Source organism: Xyrauchen texanus, chromosome 25 (assembly GCF_025860055.1).
Source record: "Xyrauchen texanus isolate HMW12.3.18 chromosome 25, RBS_HiC_50CHRs, whole genome shotgun sequence".
In the NCBI taxonomy this organism is placed as follows: Eukaryota; Metazoa; Chordata; class Actinopteri; order Cypriniformes; family Catostomidae; genus Xyrauchen; species Xyrauchen texanus.
The window spans coordinates 32330189-32353430 of NC_068300.1; the positions used below are offsets into that span (position 1 = coordinate 32330189).

The window sequence follows — 23242 nt, forward strand, 5'->3', positions numbered from 1 at the left end:
TACTACTCAATCTTATTAACCATCTTGTTGTTTGACACTTTCACTCAATGATTAAAGTAATCATGACTGACTGTGAATATTACATTTTCTACAATGTTATCTGAAATTGAAAACTATTGATTTGAAATGATGCAACATCCAAACCACTAGGTGTCAGTGTAAGTCCAAGATGACACAAAGACAAAAGTTACTGAGTGTCCCTTTAATGGGTGCATTTATTTAATGATTTATCTCCAGGCACATTTAATTATTGATAGAAAATGAATAGTTCAAAAACAGATATTCAACAAGTTATATTTCAAATTTGGCAGTTCAAACATAAAAGGAAAATAAGAACTGAAAGGATCAGACAGCAAAAAAAAACGAAGCAATGAGACACATTTGAGGCATCTTAACTATGCTTTATTGTAAAAGTAGTTATCCATTATAATGAAATAGAAAACAAAAGGGTATAACTTTTTCAGAAAAAAGTTAAATAGCTCACAGATGTGTCAGAAAAAGAAAAAAAAGCTAGATTTTCCCCAAATCTGCTGATAAATGCATCTCTAAAATTCAGTTTTGCCAGAACCTTCATTCAGAGACGCAGCTCTCAAATCAATCCTCTTTACACAGGTAAACATAACAAAAACAAGCTGTATTTATTGTCATTGGTATAAATGTCTGACTTGACAGAAACAATAGCAAGCAGAAAGAAACCAGGTCTGAGAGATCTGATAAAGATTTAACACTTTTTACTGTTAAAGAATGCTGTAAAAGTATTTACGGAGGGATGTAGCATGTAATATCTGCTTCAATAAATGTTAATTAAGCCTAACAATGGGCACATTAAGACAGTATGATTTCATTGATCCAATAAATGACACACACACACGCACACGTGCATTAAATATGGAATCGATAGTTCATGTTGGAATGTTTAACCTTGACAGTGCTGTAATAATATTCTAATGACATATGTATTCTAAGCAGCAGAAAAAGCTGCATGAATGAACAATACAAATATCATAGCAGGGGTAGATTTGCCATTTAAATTGCCCCCCTGCCCATAAAAACTTGTGAAGTCATAAAGAGCAGCATATTTAAGACCTGTGGAAAGTGAAATGCACAATAGAAGCTTTGATCTTAAGGAATTAAGAATACAATTTGAACAGAGGAAATGACAACACAGTATAAAGTCTCTTTACGACAGAATGTTGTTTAGCTCAATGACATACACATTGAATAAGTCAGAGAATATCTATATGTCTATAAGAACTATATGTCATAATGAGCTGGTTATAACTCAACTGTAAATCTAAAAGCATAACTTGAAAATAATAAACTAGTTGCTTGCTTATTTTGTTTCTTGGTCCAGTTTTAAATGCAGTGCTTACACAGAGTGTGTTTTCAAATACATTTTAAAGTGCCTGAGCCATATTTTCTTCCTCTTATTTCAGGCACTGAACCTGGTCTGATTTTCTATTTTATTTTTTAAAACAGGCTTCAGCTTCTCTTTCACAGTTTATGTGGGTTCACCCATTTGTATGTTCCTTCGTACCGGAAACCCACCCTCTGCACCAACTCATCTGCCTCTGCAGGACCACGGCTGCAAGAGAGAAATCCATATAAAGTGTGAGATAAGCTACACCTGACATCTTGGAAAATAGCTTTGTAAAAATAAACTTGTTTTACCTTCCATATTTGTATGGGATGGGTGGTGTCTTCTCCTTCTCTATCTTATGAAGAAGAGGAGTGAAGATTCTCCAGGCTTCCCTCAATTCATCGCTTTAAAAGCAAACAAGCACATTTCAGCAATGGTGCTTTCATAATTATGTTTTCATAACATATTAGAATCATGCTAATGTGCCAATAACATCTAAAGCAATACATTGAGATCATGGTGGTAAATTCACCTGCGAACAAAATGCATCTGACTGCCACAGAATACATCCAAAATCAGGCGTTCATAGGCATCCGGCAGCTTAACATCCTAAATAAGGGACAACAGAAAGATTTTTACATTTCTTGAAGAAAATGCAAGTGGGTCTTAACCAAACTGGCTACCCATATGCTAGCATGTTTTAGGTGGTTGACAAGCGATTGTAAATGTGTTCTCATTGTTCATATAGAGCTCCACAGTAACTTCACAGCTTCACTGGAATCAGTCCACATGAGAGTTTGTGAATACAACTGGCCTGTATGTTGAGCCAGGGCTTGAATTTACTATGTTTATGTCACAAATCCACCAGATTGAGCCACATTAAAAACGTTATTTTTTCATCTTTTCAAAAGAATGCTCTTGAAATTTGAAAGGCTGTATGAAAGGTGTCTGTGTTACCCTGTATCTGCTGTGGTAGGTCAGATCCAGCTCGGTCTCTTCAGGGCTGAAATAGACTCCAGGTTTTTTGCTCATCATTTTAGCATAGATGGCCTCATTAGGCTGCACACGCACCACCAGCTCGTTCCGTCTGCAATGAGAGCTAAAGATGTCTCCAGGAACATCAGTAAACTGCAACCGCACCTCTGCCTTCCTCTCATTCAGAGCCTTGCCACACCTAAGAATGAAGGGAACACCTAGACAGAGAGAGAAAGCAAATTTAAGTCAGGAGTGAAATGGTCTGACGCACTCATGTCATTTCAAACTCCTCAGACTTTTCTATTATTCCTTAACATTCTTTGCCACAAATTTCTGCAAGCTGCTCAATGTAGACACTCCATTTAAAAAAAAAAAATGTATCGCTCCTCGATGTCAGCATAATATTAGCAAACTAATTAATATGTTTGACAAGAACAGTAGTTTTAGTATACCTTCTTTCTTACATTCTGTTACATTGACCGTTCTATTAAAACACAAAGGTTAACTGTAATATTCCAGAAATAGCAACAGGTTAAATAAAGTATCAACAAGGTTGAAATTTAAGGTCTTTGGCCATGACTGTAAATATTTGCTAATTATTGCATCAGTTCCATTGAGTTTAGAATTTGAGATTTGCACACACATACACAGTATGATGTACAGATATTGTATAAGCCACATAGTGTGTATATACACCGATCAGCCAAAACAGCGCCAACCCTGCTATTCTTCTTACCACAAATGTATAGAGCAGTTAATGTAGACTTTGTCAGTTTGAACCAATCTGGCCATTCTCTGTTGACCTCTCTCATCAACAAGGCATTTCCATCCACAGAACTGACCCTCACTGGATGTTTTTTTGTTTTTGGCACCATTCAGAGTAAATTCTAGAGACTGTTGTGTGTGAAAATCCCAGGAGATCAACAGTCACAGAAATACTCAGGAGTGGTGGTGGCGTAGTGGTTAAAGCACAGGGCTGTTAATCAGAAGGTCAGAGGTTCTAACCCCATGGCCACCACCATTGTGCCCTTGAGCAAGGCACTTAACTCCAGGTTGTTCCGGGGGGGATTGTCCCTGTAATAATTGCACTGTAAGTCGCTTTGGATAAAAGCGTCTGCCAAATGCATAAATGTAAATGTAAAACAGTCATGCCACACTCCAAATCACTGAGATCACATTTGTTTCCATTCTGATGGTTGATGTGAAAATTAACTGAAGCTCCTGACCCATATCTGCATGATTATGCACTGCACTGCTGCCACACGATTGGCTAATTAATCACATGAATGATTGTTGCTTCCAGATGGGCTGGTTTGAGTATTTCTGAAGAATTTACTCAGAATGGTGCCAAAACAAAGAACATCCAGTGAGGGTCAGTTCTGTGAATGGAAATGCCTTGTTGATGAGAGAGGTCAACAGAGAATGGCCAGACTGGTTCGAACTGACAAAGTCTACATTAACTCCGATAACTGCTCTGTACAATTGTGGTGAGAAGAATATAATCTCAGAATGTTTTTCTGAGATGCGGTTTGGCACTGTTTTGGCGGCACGAGGGGAACCTACACAATATTAGGCAGGTGGTTTTAATGTTGTGGCTGATCGGTGTATGATGTCACATATTATAGATATTAACTGTTTAAAATGCCATCAAACCCTTCTATTTGAAATGAGCTAGGGATTTGAGCCACCTTATGGCAGTTATTTGTGGCAAATCCATTCAAACATTTTCCAGTGTTCTCACAATTTTCAGCCAAATCATTTCCATTTCCATTACATTCCCAGTCATTCAGATTACGGAGTTAGGATTTCTTAAAATACATTTTTACAATTTATTCACAAAGAGCAATCTAGAGAAACTTTTTCAGTCCTGGAAATCCCCATTTTAAAATTCCATGATATTCCCAGGAATATAATGAATATATCCAGTATTAAGCCAATAGAAAACAAATTGCAAAACAAAGCAAACAAAAATGCTTTTTAAAAGCTGAAGGGTGTAACAACTACACGCTAGTGTAACCAAACAGAATTGCAAATATAATTACTCCTTTCAAACAGCTTGCCCAAAAACTTCTTCCATCTGCCATTGGTCAGCTAATCGGATAGTCCCGCTTCAAACTCACACTATTGGTTGAGCCAATATTACAGTGACGGCCACATTGTTAACACTTTTTATGCAATCAACCTACAAATGGCTTACTACTAGTTTACTATGAATATTAAGACAAGATAAGAGAAAGTATTGTAACATAAAAAAAAGAATGACACACATCGATTTTAAGTACAATCACTTACCATCCCAGCGTTCATTCTTTACATAAAGCACCACTGTGGCGAATGTGGCCTGAGTGGAGCCTTTAGGAACAGTCGGGTCATCTAGGTAACCCAGTTTTGCATCACCCTCTCCTTCTGGATCTCCCACATACTGACCCAACACCACATCTGAGAGAGAGACCGGCTCAATGCACTTCAAAACCTTCACCTGTAGAGGGATATAGAGAGCATTTTAAAACAAGATACACACAGACAGGAGCATACTCTGAGGTAGTATCAAAGCATTTGCATTCTATATTTACAGTAAATATATATATATAAAACACACACACACATAAAAACTCTTCTGTGCCCCTTTAGTGTCTTTCTTCTGCTCTACCTTTTGTACTACTCCAGCTACAATTAGAACATAGCAGGGTGATACTGTGGATATTGTTTGCTTTTGTTTTATGAATTACTTATGCTCCTCATTTCACAAGTTGCTTTGGATAAAAGTGTCTGCCAAATGACTAAACGTATAAAAAATAAAAAAATTAGACTCAATGTATTATGTCTACTTGAGGTTGACCGATAATGGATTTTACAGATACCAATAAATAAGGTGGTGGGAAAGGCAGATTAACGGATTATTCCGCCGATAGCTTTTGCAATTTATAGAATGTTTAAAAATGTTTTATTCTTTCCTTACTATGATGGGCACAAAGAGGCTACAAGGGTTGAAAATAAATGAAATCCCAGATGCTATTTAACCAAAATCCCAATAATAACCAGAAAAAATTAAGATTTGGTGCATAAAGCAGGACTTTTAACTATAAACAGGCCTGAAACACACCAAGGACTACTATTTTGAAATAAGTAGAGACTTGATTCCATTACAATGCTAATATTTAAGTATTAACCAAATTTAAGTGTTTATAGCATATATATATATATATATATATATATATATATATATAAAACCAGATAAGGTTTCCATTTAATCAAAATATGTATTGAAGGGAGGATAAAAATATGGGTGAATATTGTCAATAATAAAAGATTTAGATACAGCAACAAGGTGCCATTGATGGTTTTATTTGAATTTGAGGGTGCTGTTATACCAAGCCGTAATAACTATAGATGCCTATAGCACTAGCCACTTTTTTTAAACTATCGGTATCTATCAGCATTGATATCTGCAGAAAACCTTTAGTTAAAACAGAAACTATCGGCACCGATTCATGGGCAAAACCGATATTTCGATCTACTTCTAATGTATCCTATGCATAATGTGTGAATTTTCTGTATGCATATAATACCCAGATGACCTACTACATCTGTCAAAATGTGCAGTATACAACCAGAGCACACTGCACTAAATACAGTAAACAATATACCAAGCAGTACGCTCCAAACATATGCATGTATTACCCATATTGAATATCTAAAAAATGATTCTAGTATTAATAAAAAGTTCTACAATATCCCAAAATATAACACTAAACCAAGACCTTATCTTATGCTTGTTACAAACCACTGACCAGTTATGGTGAGGGTTAACTGGAAGATAGCAACAATGGATGGCTATATTTGATTTTCGGGATCATTTAGATAAGTGGAAGATGACTGCTGCAAGGGACAAGTGAACACAGTTCATTGGTCGACTGGCTCATTACCTTCTCATCTCTAACATCATCAGAGCTGGTGGAAGCAGGCTTCTCCATGGCAACTAGAGAGAGCATCTGCAGCAGGTGGTTCTGCATCACATCACTGAAAACAGAGGCAGATGACAAAGACAAAAATAAATGAATTAATTCATTTACAGGTCATGCTAGCTTGGAATATTAAAATCAACTCAGCCTTTGCAGGGAAACTGCACCTCATGCAGCAACACCAAGTGGTTTAATTTTGAAAGCATACAGTGGGGTCTGAAAGTCTGAGGCCACTAATAAAAATGAGTCTCTTTTGCATTTTTCTAATTCAATTCATTTTTCATTGCAAATGACATTGTTAAAGTGAAAAATGTGCATGAGTTTGAAAATCCAAACCTGATGACCCATGATATCCAGCATGATTTGAGAATGTTCCAAAGAGCATCTTATGTGCTTCAATGGAGGCAAGGAAATCTGACATTTTAAACTAAGGAGTTAAAATGGTCAATGTCACAAATTTGTTGACACTTGATTAGTGACCTAGAAATGGTGCAGAATCTTAAATATTTCTTGATTTTATGTCATACAATTTCTTCCAGATTCAAAATCCTATACATTTATTTTAAGGTTTCAATGTTGTCTCAGACTATTGGACCCCACTGCATGCATTTTCCTTTTTGTATGACACTGCAGCCTTAAAGGTGTATGCAATATTTATTTAATATTATACATTATTAAATGTATACTGAATTTATTTCCACTTACTGAACACTTCAAAGCCTGAAAACTTTCACTAACCGAATGATCCCAAAGTCATCAAAATATCCACCTCGGCCCTGTGTGCCAAATGGCTCTTTGAAGGTCAGAACTACACAGGCCACACTGTCCCGGTTCCATATGGGCCCAAATATCCTGTTTCCAAACCTGTGGGGAGAAAAGAGTATGGAATCCTGCGACTAATGGAGCACATATGGAGCAAGAGATTCCTCATGGAGTTTAAGCCTTAATTATGCGCAAATGACAACTGTGTGTGACAGCCATTGAATATCAGAAGGCAGAGAGGGATTAAAAGAATGAGAGACAGAGAGAGGGAGGGAGGGAAAGAACCATACCTGAGAACCATAAGGTTCTGGACCATCTCTTTGCCTAGGTAGTGATCTATGCGGTAAATCTGGTCTTCAGTGAAGAGAGCAGAGAGGTGACTGGTTAACTCCTCTGAACTCTGCAGGTCACGTCCAAATGGCTTCTCCACGATTATTCTGTTCCAGCCTCTGCCAATCAAACAAATACATGATGCGTTTTAAAAAGGCCTTAACTAGGACAAACCAAAATATTCAGATATTTATCTTATATATTAGTTTAGAAATTACTTATAACTTCTAACATCACAACTACATTTTTGGAAGGACATGCGACTGGTCAGTGCCAATCCTGCCATCATGATGTTGGAGTAGGCCTGAAAACGTTTGTGTTATTGCGCATGTTCTTGTGCATGTGGGTGGCTGCTAAGGCATTGCAACTATAGATATCTATTCGTAGATGGTGCATTAGCAGCTGTTCCTACAAGACGCAATACGTTGGTGAGTCCGCCAGATAAGAAAAGGTCAAGAGCTGTCCATAAAGACAAATAATTTTACAGATGCATCTGCAACAGTCATTTCCAGCCAACTGTCACAAGATTAGGTTCGCCGAAAATATTGTAGATTATTTCAAAATTAAACAGAATATTGGCAAAATGCTCTTAAATATAATGACAATCGGTGCTCTGCCTGAAGCTCGGGATCATAAAAGCTACAGGATGGATAGGGTCATAATTTATTCTAGCTCCAAAAGCATCCTTAATAAATTTGTTTATTCAAATCATATATTTATTAGTAAATCATATAACAGCAATCATTCAAATAGTAAGTTCTATTTATATTATAGAGTCTTTTGACTTCGAATAAGTACAACCATAAATATGAAAACACTTTCACACTAACAATTGTTAGTCCTGTAAATAAATCCTACTTAATACAAAATTCCTGTGACTTCCGAAGCAATATTTTCATAGCAAACTCCAAATAAATTTCTCCATAGATCACGGAACACATTTTTTAAATTAGCAATGAACCATTTCTAAACAACGCAGCAGTCTGAGGCATCTCCATCACTGACTTATTCAAACAGGTCTCCTTTTTGATCATTACAAGATGTCGGCAGGGTTGATGCATCCGAACCAGAATGCGTATGGACGTCTAAAGGATGTCTGAAGTTGCTAAGGTTTATTAGGTGGTCACTAGGGTTTTGCTATGTAGTTGAAAGGGATGTCTGGTGGGTTACTAGTCAAACGCTGAGATTTTATGTGCAGTTACTTGTGTGGTCTGGGTGGTCACTAAATGGTAGCTTACTAGCCCAAGGTAAGTCAAATTAATGTGCCCAAATTAATGTGGCTACTCCTCACTTGGTACTCATGCAGTGATGTTTGATATTCTGGGTGACGTCATGGTAGACGCTGGGTGGCAGGGCCAGGTAAAAAAGGCGGTTGGCTTCAGCTCCTCCCAGTATGGACTGCAGGTGGGTGTGCAGGTTAGCGAAAGAGGATTCGTCCACATACTTCCCACTGATGTATGAGTTCCGACTAAAGAATGCAGAAAGGCGTTCTGCTTCAGAGTCAACCACCTAAAGTGGTGAAAACGGGATATTGAAAAACACACATGCTGTATATGGACAAGAACAGATATGGATAAAACTCTGTTAAATGTGACCTTCATGTAGGGCATGCAGGCAGAGCGAATGGAATCCATGGTCAGGTTAGAACGAGCAAAGCCCACAAAATAAGTCTCTTCAGGGAGAAGCCCATCTCTGAACAACCACCTTCCAGACAGCGAAAGAGAAATATATAACACTTGCAAAAAAAGAGCTCAATTTCAAAATAAAAGCATGTCATGACAGAGTACTCACCATAATGTTGGGTAGATTTTCTTTTTGGCCAGATCCCCCTATAAAGAGAGCACATCGAATCAGAATCCAGGACTGGAGCTAAACATTTTATAATGCAGTTTACAACATTCTCCATCTACCAGTTACATTATATAAAAGTCAAACAGCAGAGCTGATCTGAGATCAGCATTATATGATTTGGTTGATGATTCATGTAAAATACTGTGTGCTAAATGATAAAACAGAACGGTTAACATGGGCCCAGCCAAAAACCACAGTTGCTCAACAGAAGTAATTTCACAAGTCTGCCTCAAATGTGGCAACCCACAAAATGAAAATACTGTTGGGAATCTTTCGACTATTGTAACACTACACCAGTAAAGCAAACAGTTATATACCAAACTACAACAGAACAACCAAAATAGACATTAAAAACCCTATCAAAATAAACCAGGATGTGATTTTAGCTTTAAGTTCATCTATAAGTTAGTGTACTCTTAACATTAGCAAAGTTTATACACATTTAAGATGTACGGTCTCTCTTACTAGATAATGGACCATGAAAATATTGATGATTTATATTGTACGCAAGGGCATTTTATTGGACAAAAAAAAAAAAGTGCAAAATCCTCTCTAGAGTAAACAGGTCCCTCCCCCTTAAATTGTTAAGACCTCCTGCCACTGAAATCTGCCTACCTAGAAGGCATTTTTATACACCACACATACATTGAAACACCCCTTTGAAATAGGCAGCTCACTAGGTATTAAAACACAGATATATTTATCTAAAATTACAATGCAGCATGAACAAAGACAGCTGATTATAAAGATGACACTTTAAACAACTAATTAAAAAAAAAATCTGAATCCTACATAATACCACTTGCACTCAATTTGACTCGATGGTCAGTGACCTCAGTTTTATTTCACTCCTATCTGATACATGGTGAGACAGCAAAATTCTGTTTGTCTAGCCTTAGATATGCAATTACGGGAGAGTCCCATTTATATTGATATGCTGTATAGGGCTATCAAATCTATTAGTCCATATCTAATATAATCTATTGGTGACTTCAATGTTTGCTGAAGTGAAAAGCACTCAGTAAGGGTGACATGACAAAATCCATTCAAACACCTCAGAGACTGTAACCTTAAACATTGGTAATCCATCACAGTAAAACACAGGGTTGCCAGTTAAACCAGATGTATTTGTTCTGATTACGATCATGGCATTATCATCTACACATCCTCATGACATTTGAAACCACTATTATTTATTTTATTCTATGAAACACAAAAGATAATAATTTGCAGGATTTTCAAGCTGATGTTTTCCAAAACCATGCAAGTGGATGGTGATTTATTGCCAAACTCCAAAAAGCACCATTAAAGTTGTCCATACAACTTGTGTCCTATATTCTGAAGCCTTAAAATAGCTTTGTGTGAAAAAACAAAAAGACAGAAATGGAAATGTTATTCACTGACAAAAATTAATTGACATATTATTTTGGTTGAACAATGTCTTAAATCAATGTCTTAAATTCACCACATTTTATAATAAACAAATGAGTCCAAACAGACAGAGCCATTCTTTGAGTACAACCATATCTCCATGTGGTCGTCCAGAAAGTTATGAAATACATGAGGCCTCTTTTTTTCCCCCGCAGTATACGATATCAGTATCAGAAATAACGAATCTTAGCAAAACTATGAAGTGAAATCCATCCTGAAGCTCAAATTGTTTAAAGCCACACTGTCAGGGAAAATAAGGTACAGCACAGGAAGATTTTTGGACCAAATAAATAACTGTGCCTATAAGTCCTTAGGGCACAAATATGTACCCAAATGAGTTAGAAAGGTATACTTTAGTTTTCAAATATTAAAGGTCCATATTTGTACCTTTGTAACAAAAAAGTCTATAGGCCTATCTAGAATATGTCATAAAGTATATTTTATTTATATACCCTTTACAAAAAAAAAACTAAACAATGAAAAAATACATAAATAGCCAACAGCATGAATATAAAAAGGACTATAATAACAAATCTGTGCGTTTATATTGAACATGTAATATTAATGTGGTTGTGGTCTCTTTAAGAAAATGTCCCTGGCTCACGCCTATCGGTTCTCAAGTCAGTGAGAAATAGATTCACACTTTGCGGTTCCCTCAGCCGAGTTCCAATGAACCCCGGCATCTCTTTATCTCTCTAGAATGGAGTTTGGGAAGATGTCTACAGCTCACTTAATAAAGGAGATCATTCGGTTCGGCATAGAAGTCACGGAAGAAGAGAAGAAGAACTGAGCATTTAGTTACATGCTGAAACATCCTTATGTTGTGTTTTAAATATTTTTCTTTAAATCTAGTGATAGTTGTTGGAGTCAGTCAGCAGATAGAAAATATAGAAGTCTGTGAAGTGGTTCTTGTTAGCATCAGAACCACTGGTTTAGGTGTTGCTTAACTTTGAAAGCTAGTTAAATAATTAAACTTATCTTGGGTCATCTCTTTCATATTATAGACAATGACGTGGATGGAGAGACTGTTGATGTTGGTCTGACAGAGTCAATGGTTTCATACCTCTTTGAGGGATCGTTTAAAAAGCACGCAAAATTCCATTGATTTGTACAACAGATGAAGGAAACGGTGACATTAACTCTTGAAACTATGCCAGAAGAGTCCCATTTGCAGTCTTCAGCTGGAACAAGGCATGTGTTATTGATATATGATGATGTTTCATTCATTCATTTCAGAGAGCTATTTAGCTTCGAAAGAGTATCAGTGTTATTTGCAATTCTCCCATGTATCCTTTAATTTTACATTCACAATATAACATTATATAATTTTACTGTGTACTGTAGTGCTCAATAAGTTTCTTTTAGTGTATGAATTGACAAAGATGACATTTGTGCCCTATCTACTTGCATAATTGCTGTCTTTTTACCTGAAGTAATCTCAGCCCATCAATTCCCTGTAGATGTTCAGATTAAGCAGGACCGAAAAGAATGCAATATTCCTAAATCAGATCAAATAAAAATCATAAGGACACTGTTTGAAAGCACTGCTCAGTTTAAGATGCAAGTATTCTTAATAACGGTCCCAATGTATTATACAGCTTTACACTAAATTTGGTATTTAAAATCCACATATAATGCTAAACTAACATTACAATATTTTTAACAGGTATCCATCTAATGAAGAGTATGTCAGAGTGGCTAGGACCCTGACTTTGAGGTACCCCTTCAAAAAAGACAAAGAGGGCAATGGAGATCAGAGTAGACAGGTTATTATTAGTAGTCTTACTTTTAATGTCCTACATATTATGCACTGTTATTTAATTTTTTTTCCATTATATTTTACACATGGCACATGTCTCAGAAACACAAATTAAAATTTGAGTGGACGCCTTTGGCTGATGATAATGAAGTGAAAAGACTTAAACAGATGTTTGGTCATTCGAAAAAAGACTTTGCAAACTGATGCAAGCAATTGCAAACAAACTACAACAAGGCCCTTGGTGAGAACATATCTGTAGTCTTTTACAAAACTACATTTAATCTGCTTAGGGATTTGAAAGAATATTATGCCGGATTCTTTATTTTTCCTTTTATTTAGGTCTCTGGAGAAGGGCATGGATGTTGTTGGAGAGGATACTACCTCAATAGAGAGACATGTGAAAGTTATGCAGTTTCAGTTTAGGAGGACACAGCCAGAGGCTGACATTGTTGAAGAGCGAATGAAGAGAGCCTTTGTCTGGAGACAGAAGGAGATTTCTGATGGGATGACTGTCACAAGGAAGCAGTCAATATATACCCATTCCTGACGAGTCCTTCAGGGGTTAGTATAAAGATAATAATTCTGAAAGTACCCATTTATTTTAGGCTACATCTACATTTATCCGGATACATTTGAAAATGTATGCTTTTTTCTATGTTTTGCCCTTTGGCCTGAACTTTTCACAAATGCTTTCCCAAGAAGATACATTTGAAAATGACATTTACGCATTGTAGTGTGGACTGGGAAGACAGATATATTCGAAAACGATGCATGTTTAGTCATGTGACCCATTTAAATGTGTTTTACAGCGGTTTTGTGCCTAATATCCTGTTAAATAGCATTGTTAAAGATTAACATTGTACAATATTCATAAATGAACAACCGACGGAAATGACGCAGACCCAAGCTCGTTTTAACGGATGCTCTGTGAGAGGATTTAAGTGTTTTTAGACGTCTCCATGTAGACGAAGAACTTTTGAAGATTTCTGAATATGGTAGTGTGGACAGAGGGCGTTTCGAAACATAAATGCTGTTTTCAAAGTAATCTGTATTAAAGGAATAGTTCTGCCAAAAATGAAAATTCTCTTATGGTTTACTCATCCTCATGCCATCCAAGATGTATATGACTTTCTTTCTTCAGCAGAACACTTTTGAAGATTTTTAGGGAGGAGTGCAGATACAATATGTCACACAATATGTTTACATGCATTTAAAATCATGCAACAGCGAGTCTTTGCATAGTCAAGTGGAAGCCTTCTTCTGACACAATGCATAATCAGATACTAGAAGGATGACAAATACGCAGGTTAAATACATGTTACGTGTCACCTCTGCCTTCCAATTGTGGTCCGATTAACATGTATACATGCTGGACAATCAGAGCTACAATCACATTATCTAGGTCTGTTAATGTGACTTTGCAAAAAACGGGTGATGGTCAGCAAAAATGTACTCTGCAAAAATAGTAAAATTTCAGTGCAGTCATGGCAACTTTCGGAAAGATTTAGCAAGACCTATGACAGATTTTGAAGGACTTACTCTGCTACTCCAGAGCAAGTATGAAGACTCACAACTGCTAGAACACCCATAGAAATGCTATGTCAAGCATGTAGGAAATGCTTCTGCACAAATAAGACATACATTCAGTCCCAATGTAGTAGATCTAGAGTGTGTGGAGGTGGGTTTCAGAAAGAAACCTCTCACAGCATGCTGCAGTGAAACTGTCTTATCTGCAAAACTGATCAATTTAAAATGTTAGACAATGAGAGTATGCAAGTTGATTGGCTACCCAATTACATGTCAAAAGACCCATCAGCTTACACCATGCAAGCCGATTGGCTTCACATATCACATGTGAGCGAGCCGATTGGCTAACAAATAACAAGTTCAAAGAACCCACCAGCTTGTGCCATGAAGTTTCAGATGACATTTTAAGAAGACATTTTAGTCTCACTGAAATCAAACTTTTAAAGCACACGTACTGACTGTATGTGATAGACCAGGAACCAAAGTGCTATAAGTCACTCAAGATCAGTCTAATCAGGTGATGTTGCGAGCATATGTATTTTGACACAGGAACAGGACTCATAGTTGTTTAACATTATGCCATAAGCCTGTGTGTCTCAACACTCTGCTAACCTGACCATGAAAATCCCCTCCATGCCACACACACACACACACACACACACACACACACACACACACACACACACACACACACACACACACACACACACACACACACACACACACACACACACACACACACACACACCAACCCTTTCACTTCTCTCTTTCCACTCCTGCTGAATGAAAAGTGCTGACAGTGAGTGATATTGCATAATCCAGCTCACTAGCACCTCTCCTAGTTAAAAACCCAAACAAACAGAACAGGAAAAGCCAGCAGAGAGTATAACAAAGCTCTTTTCACAAAGCGTGTGTGTAAAAATGGACTAATAAAAAGGGTACAAAACAAGATGGTTCAGGGAAAAGCAAGCAAAAAAGGAGGAAGAGTGTTTATTTTATATATATATATATATATATATATATATATATATATATATATATATATATATACATACACACACACACACACACACACATACACATATATATATATATATATATATATATATATATATATATATAAAAAGAGCTTTACAATGAAGCCAAACAGAAGTCGACCAAGTAGTTGACCTCAAATACTTTTTGGGAAGTTGACATGTCCTGTGGTGCGACATGCTACACTACATCTAAATCCATTTTAAAGAGCATTTTTCTTATTTATTTATAATTATCATGCATGGAATATATGATCTTAATCTTATTTTATTATATCTTATTGTTCAGCATCTATCAGAGTTCTAGTTTTCATTAGATTTATTCCAAATCCTAATAAAAGGGTGACAAGACTGTCATCAAGGCCAGCCAATCAGAGCTCTGCTTTTAGATTGGCATGGTCAATAATTTTTCAAGGCCATAAAGTGTTAATGAGCTATGAACTGAATTGAATTACTCATCCGCCTTGTACGGTCTATCTTAATACTGCATAAGCTCACATGTCCTTCCCTAGTTGCATAATTTCAGCTTTACTTCCTTTTGCAAAACACATCATGGTCAATTTAGAGGAAACCAAGGAGATTGTTCTCCTTTATTGTGTACACAAGATGGTACAGGGAAAAGCTAGCAAAAAGAAAGAGTATTTATATATATATATATATATATATATATATATATATCCATACACACACACACACACACACACATACACATATATATATATATATATATATATATATATATATATATATAAAAAAGAGCATTACAATGAAGCCAAACAGAAGTGTAAACTGACCAAGTAGTTGACCTCAAATACTTTTTGGGAAGTTGACATGTCCTGTGGTGCGACATGCTACACTACATCTAAATCCATTTTAAAGAGCATTTTTCTTATTTATTTATAATTATCATGCATGGAATATATGATCTTAATCTTATTTTATTATATCTTATTGTTCAGCATCTATCAGAGTTCTAGTTTTCATTAGATTTATTCCAAATCCTAATAAAGCACTGTAAAGCTAAAGTATATGGTACTTCTACATAACTAAAACATACAGCACATCAAACCAGGATTTGTAGGAAATATGAACCACATCTTTTAATTCATTTTTGTTCCATTAAGAACTAATAAAGCTATAGATAAATTAAAATAAGAGGATAACTATGCACACACACAAACAGACTCACCGAGGCACCCATGATGATGAAGATATGGGCGTCGGACTGGTGAAATTCCACATCATCATGTAGTTCTTTTCTCAATTGCCCAAACACTTCAGATCGAGAGAGGGGAAGGGTGCTCATCCTGTCTGTGAAGAGGCCGGGAAAATGCTTAAACACAGATCTGATCAAACAGTCACATTAAATAGCAACTAAACACACCACAACATTGACACACATAGCAGTTGTTCTTCAAAATAGCACTTCCACCAAGGTTGCCCCATTCGCACACAGTAAGGTGTCAAATGTATTAGAAATGTAAGCGCAGCATAGTTCAAGCAGAAAGACTAGCAGCTGTACATCATCGTACCATTATTTTTCAGCCTTCTAGAGGACCAAATCTGAAGTGTGGTCATATTTTTGGGTTTACAAGAGTGCTGAGGGAAACTTAATCAAAGATGGTCACCCTGCCTGCAGAACATGCAAAAAAAGTTTCAAATGGGGACAACACTTCAAATATCTCAAGTCATCTTCGTGACCACCACCCACTACTTTATAGCGAATGCAAGGTAAGATAAACTTGGAGAGATGTGAGGACTTCGGAATGGGGAAAATGTCAAGGTTTGTATGTCTAACTTGCTAATAGCTTGTCAATAATGTAAACTAAAGCTTTTAGTGTGACCTACTCTAGTAAAAACACTACACGTTATTCTGCTGCTGTATATGTTGTGTGTCTACAGACTCCATTCACCCATTGCACACGATAACACCTTATGTAATGTAGGCAATCCTAGACTTGGTTGCAAAAGTTTTATTAAGAGAAAAAAATATATACTCCTATGCAAGACCACAATATTTATGCCAGTTGTTGGGCTCATTGTAATTACCATCACTGTCTTACAACTCATTTGTATTTATGTGAATTATCCATGGGGTCATTGCATATACTCAAATGCAACACAGAAGATAGACTGGCTGAGTGTGTGTGTGTGTGTGTGTGTGTGTGTGTGTGTGTGTGTGTGTGTGTGTGTGTGTGTGTGTGTGTGTGTGTGTGTGTGTGTAAAATAATAATTACACTGGTGGCCAAAAGTTTGGAATAATGTACAGATTTGCTGTTTCGGAAGGACATTGGTACTTTAATTCACCATAGTGGCATTCATCTGATCACAAAGTATAGTCAGGACATTAATGTTGTAAAAAACAGCACAATCACTATTTGAAAGAAATCATGCTAAATTGCTAATTTGGTACTATAAAATCACTTGCCATTATATCAAACAAAGCTGAAAGCTATCTGGCTCATTAAATGAAGCTTAACATTGTCTTTGTGTTTGTTTTTGAGTTGTCACAGTATGCAATAGACTGGCATGTCTTAAGGTCAATATTAGGTCAAATATGGCAAAAAAGAAACAGCTTCTCTAGAAACTCATCAGTCAATCATTGAGAAATGAAGGCTAGATGATGCTTGAAATTGGTCAAAGATGGATAAATATTTCACACAAAGGTGTACACTACAGTCTTCAAAGACAAATGACAACTAACCCTAACAAGGACAGAAAGAGATGTGGAAGTAAAGATGTACATCTAAACAAGAGGATAAGTACATCAGAGTCTCTAGTTTGAGAAATAGACGCCTCACATGTCCTCAGCTGACAGCTTCATTGAATTCTACCCGCTCAACACCAGTTTCATGTACAACAGTAAAGAGAAGACTCAGGGGTGCAGGTCTTATGGGAAGAATTGCAAAGAAAAAGCAACTTTTGAAACAGAAAAACAAAAAAAAATGTTCGATTGGGCAAAGAAACACAGACATTGGACAACAGATAATTGGAAAAGAGTGTTATGGATCTTCACCCCATTGAGCTTTTGTGGGATCAGCTAGACTGTGAGAAGTGCCCCACAAGACATCCACATCTATGGCAAGTGTTACAGGAAGTGTGGGGTGAAATGTCACCAGAGTATCTGGACAAACTGACAGTTAGAATGTCAAGAATCTGCAAAGCTGTCATTGCTGCATGTGTAGGATTTTTGGATGAACTCCTTGAATTAGTTTAAGAAGTTCTGAAAAATGTTTTCAAATTGTAATAGTAATTTTTCACGTTATTAATGTCCTGACTATACATTGTGATCAGCTGAATGAAACTTTTGTGAATAAAAGTACCAATTTCTTTCCATGAGAGCAAAATCTTTACATTATTCCAAACTTTTGGCCGCAAGTGTATATTGTAACAACACTAATAATGATACATTTGCTTTTCCTTTGTTTACGGAGTAGGTTTTCAATATAAAACTTAGTGAAATGATTTCAGTGTGTATCAGTACTTTTTGACAATTTCCAGCACATTTTAACAATACCACGAAAATACTGATAACCGTGATAAATTTGGTCACTATAATACTGATATGAAATTTTCATACCGTTTCATCTATAATTACTAGTCATGCAATTTTTATGACATACACAGAATATTTTCACTTTCATGTGTAACTCCGCAAAACTATTTAAGTGAACTGGAGAAGAGGCATTTAAAAATGGTGAAAATTGCAGAAGAAATTGTGATGCCACAATAAGTAATGTACAGACCAATACACTCTCACTTATTTATAATATACACTCACCTAAAGGATAATTAGGAACACCATACTAATACTGTGTTTGACCCCCTTTCGCCTTCAGAACTGCCTTAATTCTACGTGGCATTGATTCAACAAGGTACTGAAAGCATTCTTTAGAAATGTTGGCCCATATTGATAGGATAGCATCTTGCAGTTGATGGAGATTTGTGGGATGCACATCCAGGGCACGAAGCTCCCGTTCCACCACATCCCAAAGATGCTCTATTGGGTTGAGATCTGGTGACTGTGGGAGCCATTTTAGTACAGTGAACTCATTGTCATGTTCAAGAAACCAATTTGAAATGATTCCAGCTTTGTGACATGGTGCATTATCCATCAGAGGATGGGTACATGGTGGCCATAAAAGGATGGACATGGTCAGAAACAAAGCTCAGGTAGGCCGTGGCATTTAAACGATGCCCAATTGGCACTAAGGGGCCTAAAGTGTGCCAAGAAAACATCCCCCACACCATTACACCACCACCACCAGCCTGCACAGTGGTAACAAGGCATGATGGATCCATGTTCTCATTCTGTTTATGCCAAATTCTGACTCTACCATCTGAATGTCTCAACAGAAATCGAGACTCATCAGACCAGGCAACATTTTTACAGTCTTCAACTGTCTTCAATTTTGGTGAGCTCTTGCAAATTGTAGCCTCTTTTTCCTATTTGTTGTGGAGATGAGTGGTGCCCGGTGGGGTCTTCTGCTGTTGTAGCCCATCCGCCTCAAGGTTGTGCGTGTTGTGGCTTCACAAATGCTTTGCTGCATACCTCGATTGTAACGAGTGGTTATTTCAGGCAAAGTTGCTCTTCTATCAGCTTGAATCAGTCGGCCCATTCTCCTCTGACCTCTAGCATCAACAAGGCATTTTCGCCCACAGGACTGCCGCATACTGGATGTTTTTCCCTTTTCACACCATTCTTTGTAAACCCTAGAAATGGTTGTGCGTGAAAATCCCAGTAACTGAGCAGATTGTGAAATACTCAGAACGGCCCATCTGGCACCAACAACCATGCCATGCTCAAAATTGCTTAAATCACCTTTCTTTCCCATTCTGACATTCAGTTTGGAGTTCAGGAGATTGTCTTGACCAGGACCACGCCCCTAAATGCATTGAAGCAACTGCCATGTGATTGGTTGATTAGATAATTGCATTAATGAGAAATTGAACAGGTGTTCCTAATAATCCTTTAGGTGAGTGTATAATGGCATAATCAATACCAGGTCAAGGACATGGCAAGCTCATTTTCTTTCTTCTGCTGAACACAAATGAAGATTTTTAGAAGAATATTTCATCTCTGTAGGTCCATACAATGCAAGTGAATGGGTACCAAAACTTTGAAGCTCCAAAAGGCACATAAAGGCAGCAAAAAAGTAATCCATACAACTCCAGTGGATAAATCAATGTCTTTAGAAGCATTATGAAAGGTGTGTGAGAAACAGATCAATATTTATGTTTTTTTACTATCAATCTCCAATTTCACTTTCTTCTTGCATATTGCCACCTACTGGGCAGGAAGGAGAATTTATGGTAAAAAGGACTTCAATATTGATCCAATATTATACTTTATGTTCAGCAGAATAAAGAAAGTCATACACATCTGGGATGGCATGACGGTGAGTACATGAGAGATTTTGCCTTTTTGGGTGAACTATCCCTTTAAGTTATTAGAAATACATAAATGCAAATCACAAAACAATAATCTCAATACACCTCAACAATAATGGTTTTCATTTTAGAGTTGTCATTTTCATATTTTGTCTGCAGTTTAAGTCAAATATTTACAAATGTAAATAAGTTTCATTAAAGGGCACCTATTATGGAATTTTGAAAATTACCTTTCATGTAGTGTATAACATAGATTTAAGTGAACAAAAACATCCTGCAAAGTTTTATATATGAAAGTTCACCGTAAAAAAAGTTATTGTCTCTCAAAAGTAGGAGTCGACTCTGAGTCAATGTAATGAATCGTTTTTCCAATGAGTCATTTTCCTTTTCGTTGTGACGTCAAGATGAAAAATTATCAAATTGGCCGCGCCCACTCATTGCCCGCGCAGACACCAGGGAAAACTTGAAAACATCATGTCGACAACAAGACGATGTGTTCTGAAGTGCATATCAAAAGCGACCTTTTTTTCACTGCCCAGGGATGAGCATGTGAAGAATCAGTGGCTAGAGTTTATATTTACAACTATACCACACAAGTATAGCCCGAACCTTGTGCTGTGTTCGCGTCATTTTAACGCAAAGGAGGGGTTTGGAAAAATGAGTCGTTGAACGAATCATTTGGGAGTCGGTGAGCAAATCAGGTAAACATAAATGCATATTATAAGACAACAAAAGTGTTTTTTGTCATTGCATGCATGTAAAACTGTTGTTGGGGACTCCCAAAACAATATTAGGAAAATTTTAAATGCCATAATAGGTGCCCTTTAAAAGCTGAAATTCTTAAAAAATAAAATAAAAAAACCCCCCCAAAGTTTGGAATAATCTTTATTTTTCTTAAATAATAATAACAAAAAAGCAATAAAACTATTTAAAAAAAAAAAGTAATGTGGTGTATCCAACCAACATGCAGGAAACCATTCTGCAGTAATTTGCAAAGAAAAACATAAACGGAGAGGACCCCTTCAAACTTTAATGAAAAACCATACATCAGATATTTTGACATTTTTAAGAAAACACATTTAGTCAAAATTGAGTACCCAACAAATCTTTGATATTCCGGTCTCAAAAATTCATTATATACTTAAAAGAAAAATTATTATTTATACCTTGAAAAATGTGTTTTGTAATGATTCAGTGACATACAGTCACGTGTATTCAAGGTGCAAATTATGTTAGTACCTTTTACTTGATGGTTACTGCACTTCACATTTTTAAAGCCATTAAATAGATTTAATGAAACAAGATTTTTTTACTCCTTAAAACATCAATTGTAATTTTGCAATATATGTAGGAAATCATGACTACTTACATTAATGAATACTTCAGTCATATCAGGAACCTTATAAAAGCTGTTTTATTGTACATGGAGAGGGTCCACACATGGGGGCTGCCATGTTAGAATCACATGACCAGCTGAATACTACTCACTTAATCTCAGTAACCGTCCTGTTATTTGACACTTTCACTCATTGATTAAAGTAATCATGACTGACTGTGGATACTAGATTTCTATAATGGCATCTGAAACTGAAAACTTTTGATTTTAAATTATGCTTCATCCAGACCAGTGCACCTTTAACGTCCAATTTCTCATTTGTATGTTTTCTGTACACACACACACACACACACACACACACACACACAAAATAATAATAAAGGCTGCTCTGATAGTTAATTCAAATTAATAGAAATACATGCACAAGTCAAACACATCTAGACATCTTCTACAACTATTTTTGCATTGAAATGATAAACATATGTCCTACCACTCTGATCAGGGACTGTAGTGTGTGCTCTCTCTGTAGCATACAGGGGAACAAAACACAAACACACACATAAACGTCTCCAAAAACAACCTCCCACAGTCTGAACTTACTATAATGATATTAGCACAATCCTCCGTCCAATCCCCTATTTAACAGGGCTCAACCTGCCACTGGAATAACAGCTTGAACATATTCAGACAAGTAGCTTCCCTCTGTTCAATGATTTAATATGATGCACCACATTCACAACATATTCTATGCCTCATATGTTTATTAAAACATCCAGTCATATACCTCGCCTATTGTTATAACATCACACACTAATAGATAACAGATTAGTTGTGGTTACAGGCAAGAGAGACAAAAGCTGAAGGAAACAGACAGTATGCATGTTTATGCACAGCACAATCCAACACTCACCCAGGAAAACGTGCTACTTACATTTAGTGCTGTCTATCAAACAGGCAAACAATGACAGGATTTAAAGTCTAAACTTAACGAGAGTGGTAGAGGCTCGTTGTGTGTCAGCGGAGAGATGGTAACTACAAGCTAAAGCGACATTTCTTTAAAGCAGTTTCCTTCTTCCCCGTTCAAATGACACGGCGGAATTCGGTGATTTTTATTGGTGTAGAGCGAAACTCACCAGCGCTTGCTCGACTGCCCATCACCGCTGGTGCTGTATATGACGTAACACGCAACTGCGCATGACAAATAGAGACGTGGGCGGAGAAATAATGCAAATGGGAGTGGCTTACGGATCATAACCAGACCTCGTTGGCCACCACCCACGCGCGTCGAAGACTGACAGCTCAAAGCTGCAATGGCAAACAATCTGAACGCTCCTAGATCCAAAAAGAAGCACGCACGAGGATGTCTAATAAAACATTCATTACAGATAAGAATGGGTTAAAAAAGAAAAAAAAAATCACGAGTTATAAAAGAATATCAGGATGACATTGCAGGAAATTATAAAGTACAATAAATAACTTATTTTTTAGAGACAACAAGTCAATTATCCTTTTGGATTTCATTAG

At 36.7% G+C, this 23242-nt stretch overlaps 1 protein-coding gene across 4 annotated transcripts; it reads right to left on the reverse strand.

Moving 5' to 3' along the window:
- Positions 1–380: 380 nt before the first annotated feature.
- On the reverse strand, positions 381–22887 carry LOC127618354 (glucose-6-phosphate 1-dehydrogenase). 4 transcript variants are annotated; one of them, XM_052090724.1, is made up of 14 exons: positions 22852–22886; positions 22209–22241; positions 16181–16302; positions 9181–9218; positions 8985–9093; positions 8681–8898; positions 7350–7508; positions 7036–7161; positions 6262–6355; positions 4628–4814; positions 2318–2553; positions 1893–1969; positions 1672–1764; positions 381–1585 (listed from the first exon to the last, which is right to left on the reverse strand). In XM_052090724.1, the coding sequence occupies exons 1-14, from the start codon at positions 22871–22873 to the stop codon at positions 1495–1497; spliced, it is 1605 nt and encodes a 534-aa protein (XP_051946684.1). In that variant the 5' UTR covers positions 22874–22886; the 3' UTR covers positions 381–1494. The 4 variants fall into 4 exon arrangements, with proteins under 4 accessions (XP_051946684.1, XP_051946688.1, XP_051946685.1 ...); XM_052090728.1 differs by lacking the exon at positions 22852–22886 and adding an exon at positions 22650–22826; XM_052090725.1 differs by lacking the exon at positions 22209–22241 and having other exon boundaries at positions 22852–22887.
- Positions 22888–23242: the final 355 nt, after the last annotated feature.

What these genes read in the sequence shown, in the direction of transcription:
- LOC127618354 (XM_052090724.1), bottom strand. Translation starts at nt 22,873, where the DNA reads ATGGGCAGTCGAGCAAGCGCTG. An exon ending in CATCACTGCATGAGTACCAA is followed by an intron (nt 7,509 to 8,680) that starts GTGAGGAGTAGC and finishes TTTGATTGGCAG; the next exon opens with AGGCTGGAACAGAATAATCG. An exon ending in CCTACCACAGCAGATACAGG is followed by an intron (nt 1,970 to 2,317) that starts GTAACACAGACA and finishes TCCCTTATTTAG; the next exon opens with GATGTTAAGCTGCCGGATGC.